Source organism: Artibeus jamaicensis, unplaced genomic scaffold, assembly GCF_021234435.1.
Source record: "Artibeus jamaicensis isolate MK-2021 breed Jamaican fruit bat unplaced genomic scaffold, CSHL_Jam_final contig_387, whole genome shotgun sequence".
In the NCBI taxonomy this organism is placed as follows: Eukaryota; Metazoa; Chordata; class Mammalia; order Chiroptera; family Phyllostomidae; genus Artibeus; species Artibeus jamaicensis.
The window spans coordinates 25,947,370-25,967,917 of NW_026521812.1; the positions used below are offsets into that span (position 1 = coordinate 25,947,370).

Sequence of the window (20,548 nt, forward strand, 5' to 3'; positions counted from 1 at the left end):
GGAGATAAAGGAATTCTTTTTTTTTTCTTTATCAGATAATGAAACTGCTGTTTATACCTTAATGCCAATGGTTATGGCTGATCAACATAGGTGAGTTCCTAATTCACAAATTTATACTTTTTGAGAAATACAAGTTTATCTGAATATTGTATGTACGTACACACATGCAGTTTGGACATAGATGTTGTATGGGACACATTATTTAACCTATTATAATTTTCTGTCTGTGAATTAAACAAGATTTTTCAAGCTCCTATGGCAAGAGATTTTTTAAAGTAAATAGTCAGATATTAAGTCAAGTATTTGTTTCTTCGGGGCTGGATGAAGGTGGGCAAAGATGGGAAAAGGGGGACATCTATAATTGTGTTGATCATAAAAATAAAGTAAAAAAAGGTACGGTTATGTGATTGTGGGAGGAGGTGTATACATTTCCAGCAGACAGCTGTGCTGTGGTTAGCCACTGGGTAGTTTCGTGCCAAGAAGAAAGTGAAAAGAAACTATATTTTGAAACAAGTTTTTTGCTTTAAAATTGCTGTCTGATAATAATGAAAACATTTTTTTGTCTCTGATTTTTCTTATTTGGTCAGGATTAATATAGCTGGGCTCAGCTTTCTGCAAGGGGAGCAGCCAGCCCTACTCCCTTTGTTCTCAAGAATCTAGGGGGAGCCGGAGGCCACTTAGATGTCCTCAGAGCAGGTGACATGGTGCCAACGAGGAAATCTTCAGCACTAGTTTGTCGGTCAGGGCAGTTGGGGTTTGGATGATACTGTGCTGGTCGCCATGCTACACTTAAAGAACAATGCCTGTTTTTTTAGTTTATGCAAGACAGAATCTTTTGAATAATCAATTGGTAAGAGTAACTGAAGAGCTACTAACTTTAGCTATGTGTTTTTGAAAACTTTTTAAAACATATCAACACTTTAACTTTCTTTTGTGTAGGTCTGTTTCTGAACTACTATCAAATTCAAAGTTTGATGTTAACTATGCATTTGGACGTGTGAAAAGAAGCTTGCTTCACATTGCAGCAAAGTAAGATTAAAGATACTTTGGATTCACCTCTGGCCTAGAGTAATGATCAATAGCAGGCTTTGAGTCCGTGTTGGCCCACAGTAGTTATGGAGGGACATGAGGACTGCTGAGTGGTTCTGTATGTGGTTGGCGCAGAGTGTGCTATGCTTGCATTCTTTCTCTATGTAGATTGTTAACCTTGCACTGGACTCAAGTCTCCTATCTCCTGTCTTAGCTTGTTCTAGGTCGGATCAGAGTAGGTTAGGCACAGGGATTGTCTTCCCTAGATGTACTTAAGAGGGTTCATTCATCGAAAAAAATTTTTTATTCTACCAATATGAGATTTTAAATGCTAACTGTACATTGTCACTGGCTTTGTAGTATCTTAGAGTAGAGGACATTTTTTATTTGTGACAGAAGTTTAGTCAAACTTTAGGTTAATATGGGCCTTAAAAATAGTGTGTTTAATAGAGATTATTGTTGTTTAATTAAGCCGTGTCAACTTCGCTGTTTGTTGAATGCATCTGACCTGTTTTTAATATTGTTTTAGTTGTGGATCTGTGGAATGCTTGGTTCTGCTGTTAAAGAAGGGAGCAAATCCTAACTACCAAGATATTTCCGGTTGTACTCCACTTCATTTGGCAGCTAGAAATGGGTAAATATTTGTTTCCTTAAGTAGATTAAGTTGTATTATCAGTATTCAAGGTACTCTACCTTGATTTGATTTTTCCCCCCAGTATTGGTCTTGGGAAGAGGGTCTTGGGTCATATTCAATTTTTAAGTAACTATCATATTGAATAATTTATGAAATTGTTTAGTGACATCTTTCTTCTTGAAAATATATTTGAAGTTCATTTTTACTTGTATTATAATGACATTTAATTTTCTGAAAAACATAATTTTCACCTTACTATTTTGGAGTTTTTTTCCTGCTAATCTTTAGCCACATCTTACTCCATGACACATTTTTCCAATTGCTAATTTAATTTTATTAGTGGAACTAAATACAGGGTAAACTTTATATCCAGTTTATGCATAGTAATTATTTGAGAATGAGCTGTACTAGATAGAGTAAGCTTTCTTGATAAGGGTAGCTTACTCCTTCTAGTGCCAAGACTGTATTTGATTTTAGTTATGACAAAATGTTTTTTCAATAAATAATGTGCTTTCTAGCCCTCCTTTTAATTTTTTAATTAAATCAGTTTTTCCCCATTATGAAAGTAGTATTTCCAAAATGTAAATATATTTTTGCCTTTTCCTGATAACTCTGGTCATCATTATGAACATTATTATATTATGGTGTGCTATTTTAAATCCTTCTATACTTTTTATGGTTTCTCTGTTTTTTTGTCAAAAATATTAGCTGTCACATCTCTATATCTGCCTCTATCACTGTGTTTTACTTCTTAAAATTCTGTTGGACTGAGAAACCAGACAAAAATGTTTATGTTCAAAAAGAAAATAAGTAGTTTTTGATTCCGAGTTTGAGAGACTTATAAATATTTTTCTAATGCTGTAAGACTTCTTTATGCAAGTTTGTTTCATTGTGTCTCTTCTTTTGATTACTATTGAAAATATTTTTGTTTTCTGTTTGAACTAAGATTCTAGCTGTGGATATGGAGCTAAAATTTCCTACTGCATCAGTCTAAGACAAATTTGTATACAAGGATTAAAGTGAAACCAAAAGCATAAGAACCTTAGTGATGTGTAAATTGGACTGGGAAAGGCGTAGTCTTTTGACCCTGTCCGGTCTTCCCCATTTCCTGATTTAGCGTATGAACTAGTTTAGTTATGCACTTTTTAATCGGTAACAGCAGCTGATTAAAGAATTGGTTTTATAATAATTGGCCACATTAGATATGCTGTAGGATGTCACCTCAATGTCATAGAGTAAATTATTAATTTCCTTGCTGAATTAATCTCAGATCTAGATACCTCCTTCCAACTGTTGGTAGAATAGTGACAGAGGTCTTTGAAAAAGTGACATGAAGAAAAATAATCTCAGGACTCTGTCTCAACAAGGACACATGGGTGTGTTTATTGAATGGGTGTCTTGTATAACTTAGAGGTGCTCAGTAAATGTTTGCTAAGCCATTTGAATACTTGTTACTTCCTGTAGCTTCTTTTATTTTCAGAAATAGCTTTTTACTTTAATTTTTTTATGAGTTCCTATTTGTGTAGACCAAAGCATAAGTCATAGGGGAATTTAGCCTCTTTTGTTAGTCCATTTGTTTCTTGGGTTTTTTTGTTTTGTTCCCTCAGGTGTCATTGTCAGGTGCCCTGCTTTAGCATTACCCATTAGTGCTGGGTGCCTTAGTACTGAGTTGCCCTCCTTTCCAGCAGAAGACTCATTAAGCTGCCACATAGCACTTAGATGACAGGTCCCTATCATTTGGGTTACCATCAGCTTCCTATAATTGTTGCAATATTGGGGCAGGAAGATTGTTGCTTCCTATGCAGGAGGATCCAGTGTTGCTCACTATTGTATGAGAATAAAAGGGAAGACTTCAAAATTGTGTATCCTTAGGTTTCATATTGCTCAGATTTGAAACATGATTTCTTCTTTATTTTTTTTGGCTGGATTGTAAGCTCGTAAAGTGCAGAGCCCGTGTATTAGTTAATGTTTTAGCTCCAATTTAGCAAAATAGATGTTCACTTAGTGGGTTGTTTTGACTCACCTCAGGTTCTGGAAAGTAGCAATAATGATTGTTAAGTAAGAAAAATAGGATCTATTTTTCTCATATTGCCAAGTGCCATTTGCAGTTCATTTTGAGAGGATCATTGCGGACTGCTATTTTTCTGCAGTGACCCCTACCAAAAACACTTCTTTGGGACTATACCACTGGCCCATTTCCACTAAATGTTTATTTTGGCAGTAAGCTGACAGGCTTCAGTATAGGTTTTATAAATTCAGCAATATAAGCACAAACACACATACGTATTTTAAACAGTGTACTTATTTTAATATGACTCTGTTCTGTTGTCTTAGCATTATTGAAGATTTATTTTAGAACGTTTTCATAACAGTGTGTTCAATGAAGGACTTTTATAAACATTTGAACTTACACATTACTCAGAGCTTTATTTTCTTCTGTTTTTTAATTATAATTGTGATGTTAAATTACATTGAAACTTCATTTTAGATACAAAACTCAAAGCAAGAAGTTTGTTTTTGTAAATGATTCATTTAGCCCATAAAACTTTATTTATTGACTTAAGAAGATTAATAATAATTCATAAAGTTTTATTGAGGTTTATTGAGAATGCCTAGGTATGCTTAGTACTGAGTTTATTAAAGAAATATGATATAATCCATGGCATGAAAAAATCTAATTGAATAGTTTTATATATACACATATGTACTAAATATTCTGTATGCCATATACTGTATGTGTAGAAACTGTACTCATGTTAATACTATATATAATACATATATAACATACTATACATAATACAGTTATTATATAAAAACACTTATACTATTATGTATTTTTATATATGTAATTACTTACTCAAGTACATAATAAATTTTTATGCCATGGAGTATATTTCCTTAATGCATATATATAAACTGGATATTATATACACACACAGGTAGGTGTATATGTGTATATATACTTTGTTTCCAAAGCATGGATTTTCATTTCATTATTTAATGAAGGGGACATTGAGATGAATATTTAATAGTGACTAGTAATTGATTGGGCTAAGAAAAAACATTGTGAGCAAATTAAATGGGTAGGCAGTTCAAAAAGGGGCAAAGAACTTGAATAGGAATTTCTCCAAAGAAGATACACAAAAGGCTACTAAACATGAAAAGGTTCTCAATATCATTATTCATTAGGGAAATTTCAAATCAAAACAATAATTAAATATTAACTCATTCATTAGTAAGGCTATTAAAAAATAAATGTTGGTGAGGATGTGGAGCAATTGGGACTCTTGGGCACTGTTGGTAGGAATGTAAAATGGCACAGATGCTCTGAAAAAACAGTTTGGTAATCCCTCAGAAAATTAAAAATAGAATTATCATGTGATCCAACAGTCCCACTTCTGGGTATATACCCAATAAAATCGAAAGCGGGGTCTTGAAGAAATATTTGTATACCCATGTTTATAGCTATTCACAATAGCTAAGATGAAAGTAACCTCTGTATCCACTGACAGATGAATGGATAAGCAAACTGTGGTGTATGCATACAGCGGAATATTACTCAGTCTTAGAAAGGAAGGAAATTCTAACATATGCTTAAAAAGGGATAAATCTTAAGGATATTGTGCAAAGTGAAATTAGGCCAGGCACAAAAAGACAAACAACTGTGTGATTCCACTTTTATTAGGTACTTAGATAAACCCAAGTTGTAGAGACAGAAAGTAGCATAGTGGTTACAAAGGGCTGGGGGAGAGGGAATGGAGAGTTATTGTTTGATGGACTTCAGTTTTCAAGATGAAAATAGTTCTTGGGATAGATGGTGGTGATGGTTGTACAATATGATTATACTTAATAGTACTGAACTGTACACTTAAAAATGGTTAAGATGCTAAACTCTGGCTCTGGCCAGGTAGTTCAGTTGGTTAGAGTGTTGTACTAATGTGCCAAAGTTGTGGGTTTAATCTGTGGTCAGGGCATATACAAGAATCAACCAATAATCTTTGGTTGATGTGGCTTAGTGGACTGAGTGCTGGACTGCAAACCAAAGAATTGCTGATTCATTCCCTGTCGGGGCACATGCCTGGGTTGTGGGCCTGGTCTCCAGTGGGGGGCATATGAGAGGCAACCACACGTTGATGTTTGTCTCCCTCTCTTTCTCCTTCCTTTCCCCTCTCTATAAAAATAAATAAAATCTTAAAAAAAAAGAATCAACCAATGAAAGCATGAATAAATGGAACAACAAATCAATATTTCTTTCTCTTTAAAAATCAATAAAGTAAAATAAAGGTGCTAAATTTTATGTTATGTGTATTTTGCCACACTGAACATAATTTTAAAATAATGAAGTGCGTGGGAAGGTGCATTTTATTAATTTTATGTATATGCTTCTATAATTCCTGTTAGGTTTTTTTTTTAGATTTTGTTTTTTTATTTTTAGACGGGGGAGGGAGGGAGAAAGAGAGGGAGACAAACATCCATGTGTGGTTGCCTCTTGCATGTCCCCCATCAGAGACCCAGCCCACAAGTGAGGCCTGTGCCCTTATCGAGAATTAAACCTGCCACACCTTGGTTCGCAAGCTGATGCTCAATCCCTGAACCACACCAGCCAGGACTTGGCTTTTTTTAATTTTAATTTTTAGAGAGGGGGGAAGGGAGGGAGAAAGAGAGGGAGAGAAACGTCAAGGTGTGAGAGATGCATTGATTGGTTGCCTCTCACAGGTCCCCAGCTAGTGACCTAGCCCACAATCCAGGCATGTGCCTTGGGTGGGAATTGAATTTGTGACCTTTCAGTTTGCAGTCTGGTGCTCAATCCACTGAGCCACACTAGCCAGAGCAAATCTTGGCATTTCAAGTGATGAATTTGTCCCAGTGACACAAAATTCCTATAGTGCTTTTCCTTTATCCTATTATCTTTGAGCCATAGAAACCATTTTGTATATTATTTAAAATGTTATAGTGTTTATTTAAATATTATGGATATAGATTGATACTTGCCATTAAATGATATTGAGTATAGTTAATGTTTCAGCAAACCAATTGTTGTTTTATCAGTTATTTATCACTGTCTCTCTTTTCAGGCAGAAGAAATGCATGAGTAAATTACTAGAATACAGTGCTGATGTCAACATTTGTAATAATGAAGGCCTTACAGCAGTAAGTGCTAAGAATTTCATGAGATTCTTAAAATATGTTTTAGAAAAGAATATTCAAAGTGATAGTAATGCAATGAATAATACCTATGTTTCTGCAAGTTACTTATTTGTGATAATTAAGAAGATGCAGAATGACTTGAGATATAATTCTCAGCTATATTTATTCAGAGAAACTATGGTTTACCAAATTTCTCCTTTTTCTCCTATTTCAATTTGTCATTTCATTTGTTTTGAGGTTTCATTTTCTCAGCATTTGTCATTGACTTTCAAGGGACTTTTTAGGAGTATCTTTGCTAAGGTGTATGATGAGTTCATTATAAGAGAGCTGTTTTTTATTATGTCCTTTTAAATTCTTTTCATATCTACATTATTGGAAAATTGTGTTGCTAGGCAGAAAGGGAAAAAAGGTAACAAAGGGAATGATCACTCACCTGTATTTCCTGCACTCAGAGATAATCACTGTTAATATTTTGGCATGTATTATTTCAGAAGAATATGTTTTATTAAAACTAATATTTTTATTCATTTTGCCATGTCACTTTTTTCTAAAATAGTTTATTTTTAATTTTTATCTACATAGGTATTATAGGGAGATGGTATGGGATATTTCTGAAGAGATTGTTGAAATCAAAAATTTTAATTAAATTGTCAGTATGTAATGAAGCATTATTCATGTTAGAAGTAGAGATGAAATGGAATTTTGTGGTTGTTGAGAAATTATTCTGAAGTCATGACAGAAGATGTTAAGTTTTATTTATTAAATTTAACCGGCCCATATGTGATGTATATATATGATGACCTATTAGTTAACTGGATGGTGGGACTCCTTTTACAATGCATATCCAATCATCACATTGTATACTTTAAATGTAAAGCGGAAGAAAATATTTTTACTTTCCTTTGATAATATTTATATATTTTAAATTTTTAAATTTTGGATAAAGAGAATATTAAGTAGTTACTTTCCATGCCAGTTTTCAAGACCTTTCTGATTAAAAAATTTTTGGGTAGTGGGGGAATTTAGGGGGTGCAGTAGAGCATTTAAAAAAAGCTTCCTTAAGATTCATATCCTTCTTTTAATGACTTATTAAAGAATAAGCTCAATCATGATCGTGTAGAATCCACAATTCCTGTGATAATTCAGATATTGTTATATATGTAACACTATCTACTTTATAAAGAAAAACTATTTTGAATATTTTCTGGTTGCTTAGTGATATGCTAAGTATCAGAGAAGGTTATAAAACTATGTCACTGATATAGATCTATCCTTAGGGCACTATCTGGTATAGGCAAGATAAGATGTCCAATATTAATATAATTGTTTTATTACAAAAGCTTTTAACTGCTAATTTCTTCCCTTCCTGAACTTTAAGGGAAGTGAAGTAGAAAACTTTTAAAAGTCAAATTTAATTTAAAAATTATTTATGCATATATTTAAAGAGTCATTTGGTTCTATAAGGCTTGTTGTAGAAAAACAGTCTCTATTCTCTTTCTGCGTGGGACCAGCCTCAGTGTTCTCTCCTGTGCCCCCGATTGGTGTGGTGTGCTTGCTTTTCTTGGATACTGTTACCGCCAAGGATGTTCCTGCCTCGTCCCAGACCACTGTGGTGGGAGTAATTCAACACTTGGGCTCACTGACCCCATTGGGTGAAGGAAGCTGGGATGCTGAAAATGTGCTTTGTTCTGAATTCAGCACATTTATAAAAATTATTCAATAGGAGTGATGGAATATCTATTTGGATTGTCACTGATACCATCTCCCACCTACTATCAAAGAACTCACTGCCTCTAAGAGAAAGTTCTGTGACAACAAATCAAAAAGAACATCAGTGAGAAACACTGAAGTCAGTGGTGACTGATTTCATTCAGGTGGCAAAGTCAAGGTGTACTTTTATCTATCTGTGTATTTGTATCTATCTATATCTGTATTTTATCTGTCTCAGGAAATGGGCAGTGATTACTAATGAATACATGTTTTTGTTGATGATTGTACAACTCAGTTTTGTAAAAACCAACAGATTGTATACTTTAAATAGGCGAATTGTATGACACGTTATATGTCATTTTACCTCAAACTCATATACAAATACCTTATGATACCCTTGTCCCCCCAAAATAAACATTCTCTTGATCTTCCTTCCAACTTCCAAAATTCTCGTTCCATAGTCAACTCCTTTCAAATATTTTTAATAGGTTTAAAAACTTTGTTTTCCTGTACCTGAATAGCATGCTGATATTTCTCCTTTTTTATTTTTTTCAGTTCTAGGCATCAGCTATTGATGTTCTGGAAGATAAGATTATTGCTCTCTTTTTTTAGTCCCTCTTCCTTATATTCCATCATGCACAAGCACATTTCCCTCATACCTTTACAAATATAGTCATAACTTTAGTGACATCATTTTTCAGTGTTTTAATTTTTGACTTTATTAAAACTATTCATAGTTAGGCTAAGTTGTTTTCTATAGTTACTTTCTTACAATGCATTTTGTTTTTCATGTAGTTAATAATCACACTTAAAAATTGAGATAATTGTAGATTCATATGCAATTGTAAGAAATGACACAGAAAAAAATCACCTTTATATTTTGCCCAGTTTCTCAATGATCACATTTTACAGAACCATAGTATAATATAATATGACCAGGATACTGACATCGATTCAATCTTACTCAAAACTTTTCCCAGTTTTACTTGTACACAGTTTTACCTGTGTGTATGTATGTGTATTAAGTTTTATACAGTTTTATTACCTGTGTAGGTCCCTGTGTCAATTACCATAGTCAATATTCCAAACATTTCTAATTCTACAGAGATGTCTTGTGCTGCTCTTCTTTTCTAACCACACCTTTCATCCCCTTAACCCATGTCCGATTCCTGGCAACCACTGATCTGCTTCAGTTCAAGAATATTATAGAAATGTAATCATACCGTATGGGACCTTTTGGGATTGGCTTTTGTGTGCTCATCAGGTTCCCTGGAGATTGGTTCAGATTTTTGTGTGTATAAATACTTGGTTCTTTTACTTTACTGACTAGTATTCCTTGGTGTAGCTGTACCACTGTTTGTTTAACCATCACCTGTTGAAGGACATCTGGGTTGTTTCCTGTTTCCTGTTTGGAGCCATTGTGAATAAAGCTGCTATGACCACAAACACTAGTGTACAGGCTTTTGTGAATATAAAAATTTTCATTTCTCTGGAATAAATGCCCAGAAATTCAGTTGCTGGGTTGGTATGACAGTTTTATGTTTAATTTTCAAATGAGCTGTCTGACTTTTTCAGAGTGGCTGTATCATTTTACAACCCCACCAGGAATCTCGTTTTTCATCATCCTTAGCAGCATTTGGTGTTGTTACTGTTCTTTATTTTAGCTATTATTCTAGGTATATAGTGATACCTTTTGTGGTTTTAGCTTGCATTTGTCTAATTGCTAATGTTGAACATGTTTTCCTGTGGTTTTTGACCATTTTTTCATCGTTTTATGTGAAATGATCGTTCATGTCATTTGTCCCATTTATAATTGGATTTTTAAAGTGTTGAGTTATGATAATTCTTTATATATTGAAAATACCAGTTCTTTGTCAAAGATTAGTTTTTTACAAATATTTTCTCCAAATCTTTAGTTTGCCTTTTCAAACTCTTAACTAGGTTTTTTTATAGTGCAGAAATTTTAAATTTTGATGAAGTCCAATATACAGTTTTTCTTTTTATGGAAAAGAACTCCGTCTAGCTGTAGATTCTAGAGATTTTCCCCGATCTTTTTTGGACAAGTTTTATAGTCATATATTTTACGTCTAATTCTTATGATCTGTTTTGAACTCATATCAGTATAAGATGTGACACTTAAGTCAAGGTTCATTTTTTTTTCCTATGAAGTCCAATTACTCTAACATTGTTAGTTGAAAAGGCGACCCATCCTGCATGAAAGTGGTTTTGCATATTTCTCAAAAATCTGTTGGGCATATTTGTGTAGGCTCACTTCAGGGTCCTCAGCTCTGTTCCACTGATGTGTGTGTCTGTCCTTTGGCTAATACCACACTGTCTTAGTTATTGTAGCTACATAGTAAGCCTTAATATCTGGTAGAGTAATATCTCCTACTTTTTTTTTGGTAAGATTGTGTTAGCTATTCTGATTCCTTTGTTTTTTTTTTGTGTACATTTTAGAATAAGCTTGTCTATGACAAAAATTTCTAGGAACTACATTAAACCTATAGATCAATTTGGGGAGAGTTGATGTCTTTACTATGTTGAATCTTCCAGGTTCTAAACTCAGTATATCTTGCTATTTAGTTATGTCTTAGGTTTCTGTCATCAGCACTTTGAACTCTTCGGCAACTCAGATCTTGTACGTCTTTTAAGTGTATAGCTAAGTATTTCATTTTCTTTGGAGCAGTTGTTAATGGTATTATGATTTTAATTTTGGTTTCTTCATGTTTTCTGCATCATTTCTATAGTAGGTTGAAATGAGTTTGCTTTTTGTGTTTTAATCATGTATCTTGAGAACTTGCTAAATTCACATATTAGTTCTAGGAGATTTTGTAGATTCCATGGGATTTTTTTGTTATATGCAAATAGAGATCGTTTTTAGTTCCAATCTGTATGTCTTTTATTTCTTGCCTTATTGTAGTTTAAATTTTTTTCAAGTTTTCTAAGTACTTACTAGTTTGTTAGCAAACTTTCTCTAAGCTTTATACCCTCATAATATGTATTCAGCACCTTTCTCCTCCTCTCTTTTTTTTAAAGATTTTATTTATTTATTTTTAGAGAGCAGGGAAGGGAGGGAGAAAGATAAAAGCATTGACGTGGGAGAGAAACATTAATTGGTTGCCTCTCACATGCCCTCAGGGGACCAGGCCTGCAACCCAGGCAAGTGCCTTGACCCAGAGTGCCATGAGGTGAGCTTTCCAAAGATGCTTGTCCCACTGAGCCACCCCAGTCAGGGCCAGTACCTTTCTTCTTGATTAGTTTTGGAGGAGTCTCTTATGGAGACTGCTGTTCTCTCTAGGCCACATTGGTTGATTTCTAGGCCTGCTTTACACATTTTGGAATGTCACCATCATCCTAGCCCTTCCTTTTGTCTTTCTCTTGGGTTTTGGGTTCTTTATTATATAGGTTCTAGATCTGTATTTTCTAGTAACTGTTCTGTCACTTTGCTGGAGTACAATTTCTAGTAATTACCTGAGAAAGGATGTATAGGAGGCAAATTTGTTGGTAGTTAGCATGACTGAATACTACTTGAGTCTTTGAGTTTGTCTGACAATTTAAGTGACAGTGAAATTCTAGGCTGGACATTGTTTTCCCTTAGGGTTTTAGAAACATTGCTTTATTGTCTTCTGGGTTTCAGCTTTGAACTTTGGTGCCATTTGGTTCTTATTCTTTTTATGAAACCTGTTTTTTTTTTCTCTCTAGAAACTTAGAATTTACTTTGTCCTTAGAGTACTAAAATTTCATAATTCTATGTCCTGGTTTGGATTAATTTTATCCATTTGGCTGGATAATACTGACCTTTTGTCAACCTGGAAACTCATGTAGTGGCAGCTCATAAGAAATTTTCATAAATGATTTCTTTGATGATTTTCTCTCCTGCATTTTCCCTACTCTCTCCTTTTTTGAATTCCCATTATTTGAATATTTTACCTCTTGGCCTAGCCTTTTAATCCTCTTACCTTTTCTCTTGTTTTTCCTTTTCGTTGTCTTTTTGTGCTTTTTGGGAGACTTTTTCAATATTATCTGCTAAATCTTTTGAGTTTGCATTTGTCTAATCACATTATTAATTTTCGAGAGATTCTTTTGGAATTGTCCATTAAAAATGTTTTTATCGTGTTCTTGTTTTAAGGATGTAGTCACCATTTCTCTCTCTGGGAGTATTAAATCTCATTTTTCCTTTTGAAGTTTTTTTCTTGAATAATCATGGTTCATTTTTCTATACTTTTTGCTTTTAGTTTATTTTGCATTTTGTCTTTTAGATTAGCTACACTTGTCAGATGTTTGGTGGGACAGGAGAAAGCTCTTTGAAAGCTTTGAATGAGTGAGGTTTGTTCACTGTGGGCTTCATCAGTGTAGGGCGTTCTGCCTTTAGGATCCTCTCTGATGTCATTTTCCTTAGGCATTTACTCTTGAACTGGTTAGTCTTCTGGATGCTGGGTAGAGGAGAATGTTTCAGTATTCAGTGTGTAAACTTGCACATCACCTTCCTTTTTCAGTGTGTTATTCTTGCCTCAATGTGCCTAGTGTCTTTTACCTAGACGTTTTGTTAAAGACATTTGTTTTTAAGCCTCTTGTGTTCTCTCAGATTAAGGAGGGACATTTCTTGGCCATGCAGAGTAGGGAAGGGTTGGGGATCTAAGGGTTTAAATCTTATCAAATAATCTTTCAACTGATCTGGCTGTAGTCCCACATTCACTTCTGCTTCCAGAGGTGATGACTGATGATTCTTCGGCCTCTGGGGAGTTCTGTGATAGGAATCGCCATCCTTGGCTTTCTCCACTGCTGGTTTAGGATTCAGCTTTTGGGTTTGACAAGTCAAACAGAAGCTTCCAGTTTTTAAAATTGGTTACTGTTGTATTCTTTTCATTACCATATTGAGTTTACCCTTTAAGATGAAGTACTCTTTACTGTCATTTTAGTGGTGTTTGGGGAAGAAATAGGTCTGATGCATGTGTTCAAGCTGCCATTTTAAAACAAGTTTTTGTGATACAGATATATATATTTTTCAAAAGTTTATTTAGTATCAGCAAGAGGAAGCTTTAATTAGCATGACAGCACATTTTATGACTTGAGTTACAAAGGAATACCACATATTTTGCACTTGTAATTGACTTCCCTTTTTACACATGTTGGCAAGAGAAAAAAAAAGCTAGCATATGGCTGAAAGATAAAATAACTAAATTCCATGGAAACCTTTAAAATGAAAGGGGAAGCTTATGTTGAAGGATCAACTAATATATTTAGTAAACCTGTGTTTTTAACACTAGTTAATCAAAGTTATTTTTTCCTTTTGATGATCTATTTTTTCATATACAGACTGGAAACAACAAAATTTTACATGTCTGTTTTTTTCTTGCTGCCCAGGTTGATGTTTCCACAAAGTGGTTTTAAGTTCCATCTGCTCAGATTTTAAGTATTTTGATTTGTTTAAAAAGTGTTGTTCATAGAAAAAAATTACTTTGGACAGTATACAGGCATAGTGGAGATAGACCATTTTACAGCATCAGACAGTACAATCCGTATCAGCCAGGTGGCTGGTTTCTGTAGACACCCTTTACTGTCCTCACTGAAGGTGCCTTGTATCTTGAGGTGGTCCATTCCTCTTGCCCATAGAAGTCGTATGTCTTGTCACTGAGTGCATGTCCTTAATCATCATGATACATTTTTTAATTGGGAAAAAAGTCAAATGAAAATGCATGGTTTACATAGTTCAAAGTTTTAACATTGATTATCTTTGAGTGATAGACTTTTGGTGTTTGGTATTTTTTATCCTTTCTATATATTTTATTATTTATAAATACTTTGCTTGTAAAATACAAAAAGTAAAGAATATGATACTTACTTTACTAATTACTTTTTAACTTATATTTGCTTCTGGGGAGAGAAAAATATTCAGTACCTTTTTTCCAGAGATAAGATATGCATAGACTCCAGGACCATCTAAGAAGCAGAGTATTTAATAATCCTAAGTCTACACTTCACTACTTTGAACCATAAAGTACTTGATTTTGAAATACATGGTGATATAACGAACATACATCTTGACGCATCTTTCCCCATATAAAAATTCTGGAAAAAAATACAGGCTTACATTTTTATTTTAGTCTTTGGTGTGTGTATTATGCTCACAGTTGGGGAAATAATAGCATTATTTATCTGCTATTTTTATATGAAAAACTCTTGCATAAATTTTAAGTAACTAAATGGCTGCACAGATACACTGGCTGGCTGTGAATGGGCGGACGGAACTACTCCATGACCTGGTACAACACGTCAGTGACGTCGATGTGGAGGACGCAATGGGGCAGACGGCGCTGCATGTGGCCTGCCAGAATGGTCACAAGACGGTAAATTCAGCTGTGAGAATTTTAAGTTGCATGTGTTTATTTTTTAAAACTTTGAATCTATGAAAAGATTTTTATTGTGCATAATCGGGAACATGAAGCATTATAGCAAAATCTTGTTATTACATTTTCTTTATCATAGACTTCTGACTTATATATTTTATGTAGAAAAAAAGAATAGAAAATAGTGCTTTAAATTTGTTTAAAATATTTGTAATTTAGATTTCAGTTTTATTTCTGATTTGTAGATTTTTAATAGCTGATATAGTAAAATTTTAATGTATGTTTATATATAACTAACAATTATGTTTTGTTCTCAGTTTTATCAACTTGTTCATATTTTATTTTTTACTACTAAGCCTCAGTTATTGGGATTAAAAAGTAAAAAGTGTGAATACCAATATTGCTTAAATAGTTAATTCGGGTTATCCTGTTTGCTGCCTTGGAATATGATACAAGGACCAGACTGACAGTTGTTTTCTTTCTGACTTTAGATTTCTGAAATTAACGCATTTGTTCTTTAACCATGCTTTTCTGTTATTCCCACGTTCAAACATTTGGCTTTTAAAATTGCTTGTAGTTTTCTCTCTTATTAGGAGACTTTGCTGCCTTATATAAACGTAAGCATAAGATTTTAAATGAATTTCTGTTTTGCTATAATTTTCTATGATTTCCTGGTTACTTTCAGGTTTTTTTCACATTTACTATTATTCATAATAGATTTTATTTATTTACTTTCTAATCATAACTATAACAACAAAGACTAACCCAAAATGAAAAGTCACCACCACCAACTGTAAAGATACAAAATTCATTTGTTTTTATTTATTTTTTTTGTGTACTATCTGAGTGTTATCTCTATGTTGAGAGAATTTTTAGTGGAATCATGGATATCCATCTCTGCAAACACTTTTTCCCTGTGGGTTCAGGATGTAAGGTCCTACATGATTAGATGCTTTATGTATGACCTCAATGCACAGAATATTTCACTTCTTTAAGAGAGTGAGGCCAAGGTTGACATTGTCTTATGTTTAATAAGAGTTGAATAAAAAGGATATAGGATTGTTTTTTTTTTCTTCTAGGAATTACTTCTGAACATCAGTGTTCATTTTAAGCTTTTTGTTTTTTATCATCTGAAAACAAACCCAATATTTTCAAGGTATATTCCTTCTTTTTATTTTTTACTTTCTCAGAGTCCACATTATTAAATTTTAAAAGTATTCCATATGAAAAAAGGTTTACCTCAAATATTCTAATTTCGAGTGGCTGAGGTTTTTAAGGAGCTCATGCTTATTAGAGAGTGAGTCCTGCTGGTAGCTCTCACAGGACAGAAAAGCACTTACTTTGATATAAACACTGTTTTGCTACAACAAATAAGTGGAGTGTCATTTACTAAGATTGCAAAATCTACCTGTGTGCCCAGAAACTGGTGTAGGAAAAGCTGGAATTCAGATTAGAAGTGATCTACAAAAGCTAATTTTAGTTGCCTTGAATCAGTGAAGGAGCAAGAATTACATAGGAACTCTTGTTTCAAAACATGTGCATTACAGACTGCATTAGAAATTTAGAATTGCCTTCTGAAGTTATTGAAAGGTAGTTAGTATAAGTATAATATATTCCATATGGTTTGCAACCTAAAGCAGGTGTGGTAAAGTAAGGGAGAATTCCTCATAGCCAAATGCCTTTGAAGAATTGTATTCTCAGAAGATTTATAGGGAGCCTGACTTCACTGTGGTGATGAGTTTTACAGGGTGAGATTTTGCAGATATAGTAGAGGAGGAAGTGTACAAAAAACCCATGTTGACTTGGGGTTGATTGTATTAGTGAGTGACATTCCATTCTGTCATAGTTGATCAATTATAGTTATCTGCAAGGACATATACAGATAATGTTTAAAACTGACCATTTTCTGAATCATTGTATTCATCTTTAATCCTTTTTCAATTAGGGCAAGAAGGAATCTTGAAAAATTTGTACCTCTAAAAATCTGTGTTGATAGGTGTGCTGATATGAATTTTCATTATTTTTCATATATTTCTGGGCTGTGTTCAGATGTCAGTAGATAAGCGCACGGTTTTATCTTGAGTTAGGTATTATTTATTGAGTTATGAGATATGATAATTTGTTATAGGATAGGGATTATTGATTTTTTTAACCCCTTGTATATCTTTCTGTAAGATGAATACTGAGACTAAAATACTTTGTCAGGTATCATAGTGACTTATTTTAGTGGCAAGTGAAAATGGCCTTTTCATGGTCTTAAAGTAGCTAGTTCTTGCATAAAATCATTAAAAGGTATTCAAAACTGTTGTTGGTGTAGACATGGTTTTCAAGTTTTCAGTTTATGTTTAAGCTTAAAAGCTTGCATATTGCTTAGGTAATTTTTACAAAATGTAATATAAAACTTTAAAGAGGGAAAGAAGCTATTTAGAAAACATTTATAAAAACATCATTGCTTTTCAAATTAAAGAGATAGCTATGATTAAGACATTCTCTGAAATTTGCTGTCTAATCTAATGTTAGGGTAAGTGTCAAGGATGAATGGTAATCCCTCCCCCACCTACTTTATGTATTTAAAATTGTGTTTTTGTCACTTGCAACTGAAATTATGTTTTAGCCAATATATTAATTTTTTTGCTTTGAATTGATACTCCTAAGTGTAGATTTTTACAGGTGGAGCATTCAGCCTTACAAAGTTGGAAATCAGGTGACTCATCCATGATCATACTGTTAGGAGTGAAATTAGAGACTACACCTCATAATCGAAAAAATAACGAATTTGTAATTGAATACTATATTCTTGTTTTAATGGCAAGAAATGATTTCCAGATTTACATTATTTTTTAAAGTTAAAAGATTTGTTATGTTCATTTTTGTTATAACTAAGAAGTTGAGTGATTTTTGCTATGATTTCATATAGATGCAACATAAGCATTATGATTTTAAACTACTATTCCTATTTATAAATGATCAGGTGAAGGAAATGATAATAACTCATTAATAATATAATTCTTTATAACTTTCCTTAGGTCAGTGTTATTTGCTGTACAATATTAAAATTATGACTTTTTTTGGATATTGATTTTAACAAATAATTTCAGAGTTTGATTATTCAGCTGGCTTATTATATAATCTTTGTCAACTTCTTTTCCCCTGCCTTATGTGCCTGCTAAGGTATATATTTTTTACTGATTATATCATTAAGAAAAATGTTGTAAACATGTTGGAAGACACTTAAAAGCAATAGTATGGGTGCTGTTAACAGTCATTATTAATATGGATAATGTGATTCTGCAAGGCAGGATAGAGAGCACTAGCCAGATTCTTGTGCAGTAAGTTAGTCTGGTTTGTTATTTGAGTTTTAAACACATTTTTAGAAAAAGTAGTGAAACTTAACATTATTCTGCATAGGAGTATAGGAGTAATTGACTTTGATTTTTTTGGCCATAAATTGAACTTACTTTATGGTAACTTTTTTTTGTAATTAGTTAAAATTTATGAATGTGTTAGATTGCCACAAATAGATGCTTAATGTTTTCCTGGAATAACTTGGATTTAGAAATCTTAGAGAACTATCAGGTGGTTCTATCTTAATTTATGTAAGTTAGAGTACACAGCAGGATTAGTTTATGGACAAGTTTCAGTTTGCTTATAAAATAAATTTAATTTTTATCAGAATAAATTTTATATTGCTAAATTTATATCCTGAATATGAAACTTTGCAAACATATAAGATGTTAGCTGGACCGAGTAGATTTAAGCTCCTGAAACATAAAAGCAGTCCTTTGACACTGGTATTATAGACTATCTTTCATAGAACTGACTGTTTTTTGCTGAAACTGTAGGCTTGTTAAGGAACAGGGCTCACTCTCCTCTGTTCAGTCAGCTCTCTTGATATCTTTAGCCAGCTTCCAAGCTTTTCATCCAGAGATTATAGGACAAACATACTTAATTAAAAGCTTTGTGAAAACACTGATAGATTAGCCTTGAGGCACAAAAGATAGACTAACATTATATATTTTTTGTATTTTTCAGTTTTGAGTATTCTAATGTTAGACTTCTCCTTTACCGCTTTTGGGAAATGTGGGAAAAAATAGAAAGTTCTTTTATTATTCTGGTTTTTCTCATATGAATGGATAATATTGATTTTTTTTGCTAGATATTACATAAGAGTTCAAAGTCTCTGTAGTTATTATACGTGGACAGGTTTCTAGAGAAGACATATAAACCAGTCACAGATTAGTGAGTTGGCCATTTTTCTTAGTGCTTATTTGTATATTGCCATTAAGTCATGTCATCAGAGTTTTTTCTAATGTTCAGAACTTTAAAAATTTAATTAAATTTATTGGGGTGACATTAATTAATAAACAGAATTAATTTTAATGAAAGATAAAACAGATTTTTTTGTTGTTGTTTGGTCTTTCGGCATATGGTAAACCATAACAGATTTTTACCTGTAGTTTTAATATTGAATATCTATTCCTTTTTACTTTGATCAGTGTTGTTTAGAGACTTGGCATTGATAAAGTAGAGCTGCCTTGGATTTCTTACTTTGTAATTTATCAGTGTATTGGGCACAGGTGGTCTTTGTTAGTCACTGCCTTCAATTAAATGACTTTTGTGATTGACCCAAACATTAGCTTTGCACATTACTTTTCTACTCAGGATATTGTTTTATCATTTGAAAGGTCATGAAATCTGTTGAAAATGTGTTGTTTCTTTTCAAGGATTTTTTTCAGCCCATATGAAAATCCCCTTTCAATGCTTTTTTCTTCAAGTTTTCTTCCAGGTACTTTCTTATTCCATAAGGAAGGAGACCCCCAGCCTCCACTGTAGATTATCTAGAAATATGAGAATAATTATGTTTTAAGGGGAGGAGGGAATTTCAAATTCTGAATTATTTTAAAACCATATTTTGGTGATTTAAATGAGGCACATAAAATGATATTAGTTCAGTGTCATCTTAAAAATTGTGTTGTGATAACTTAAAAAATAGAAGTGAGCAGCTATTGGCCACAATTATTTATGTTGGTATACTTTTATGTTTATAGTTACTAAATTATAAGCTGCTGAGCTTAATTTTTGCAAGTAAATGAGAAGCCATAAAATAAGACACAAAACAGTTTTCACAGAAGTATTTTGTATAGGGGTTTAAGGGTGAGAAATATGCTAAAACAAATTGAATTTCAATCTGTCCTTCAAATTCTATAATTTTTCTGGATAGGATTTATTACCAGCTAGTGCACTAGATATTTTGTTTATTTCTTTTGTCTCCTTGTGTTCCTTTTCCACTAGAATGTAAGCTTCATAAAGGCAGAGAGTTTTGTCCCTTTTGTTAGTTTCTGTAAGCATCTAGAGTAGTCCCTAGCACGTAATAGACATTGAGATTTTTGTTGAATGATGGGAAGAATGGACTACTCGTTTGCTATATCATTTCAACCAATTTATTTCCGGCATTCTCTTTCCATTTCTGAGTATCACTGTTTTTTAACAAAATGGATTTTAGATGGGAGGGAGGGAGAGGGGAAGAGAGAGAGAGAGACAGACATTGACTTACTGTTCCAGTTATTTATGCATTCACTGTTTGTTTCTTATATGTGCCCTGACTAGGGATCCAACCTGGAAACCTGGCTTTTCAGGGTGGAGTTCTAACCATCTGAGCTGTCTGGCCAGGGCTCACTTC

General features: G+C 33.2%; 1 protein-coding gene across 5 annotated transcripts in view; it reads left to right on the forward strand.

Annotated features, from left to right (window-relative positions):
- The window catches only part of HACE1 (HECT domain and ankyrin repeat containing E3 ubiquitin protein ligase 1), a 93,527-nt gene that overhangs the window by 10,097 nt on the left and 62,882 nt on the right, over window positions 1-20,548 (forward strand). For 3 of the 5 annotated variants that reach the window (XM_053664830.1, XM_037158999.2, XM_053664831.1), the window contains exons 2-6: window positions 36-90; window positions 940-1,029; window positions 1,559-1,663; window positions 6,739-6,814; window positions 14,737-14,868. In XM_053664830.1, coding sequence (XP_053520805.1) covers window positions 36-90; window positions 940-1,029; window positions 1,559-1,663; window positions 6,739-6,814; window positions 14,737-14,868 — 458 coding nt within the window. Of the gene's footprint in view, window positions 1-35; window positions 91-939; window positions 1,030-1,558; window positions 1,664-6,738; window positions 6,815-14,736; window positions 14,869-20,548 lie in introns of those variants that run through there. The other 2 variants (XM_037158997.2, XM_053664832.1) reach the window with 1 other exon arrangement.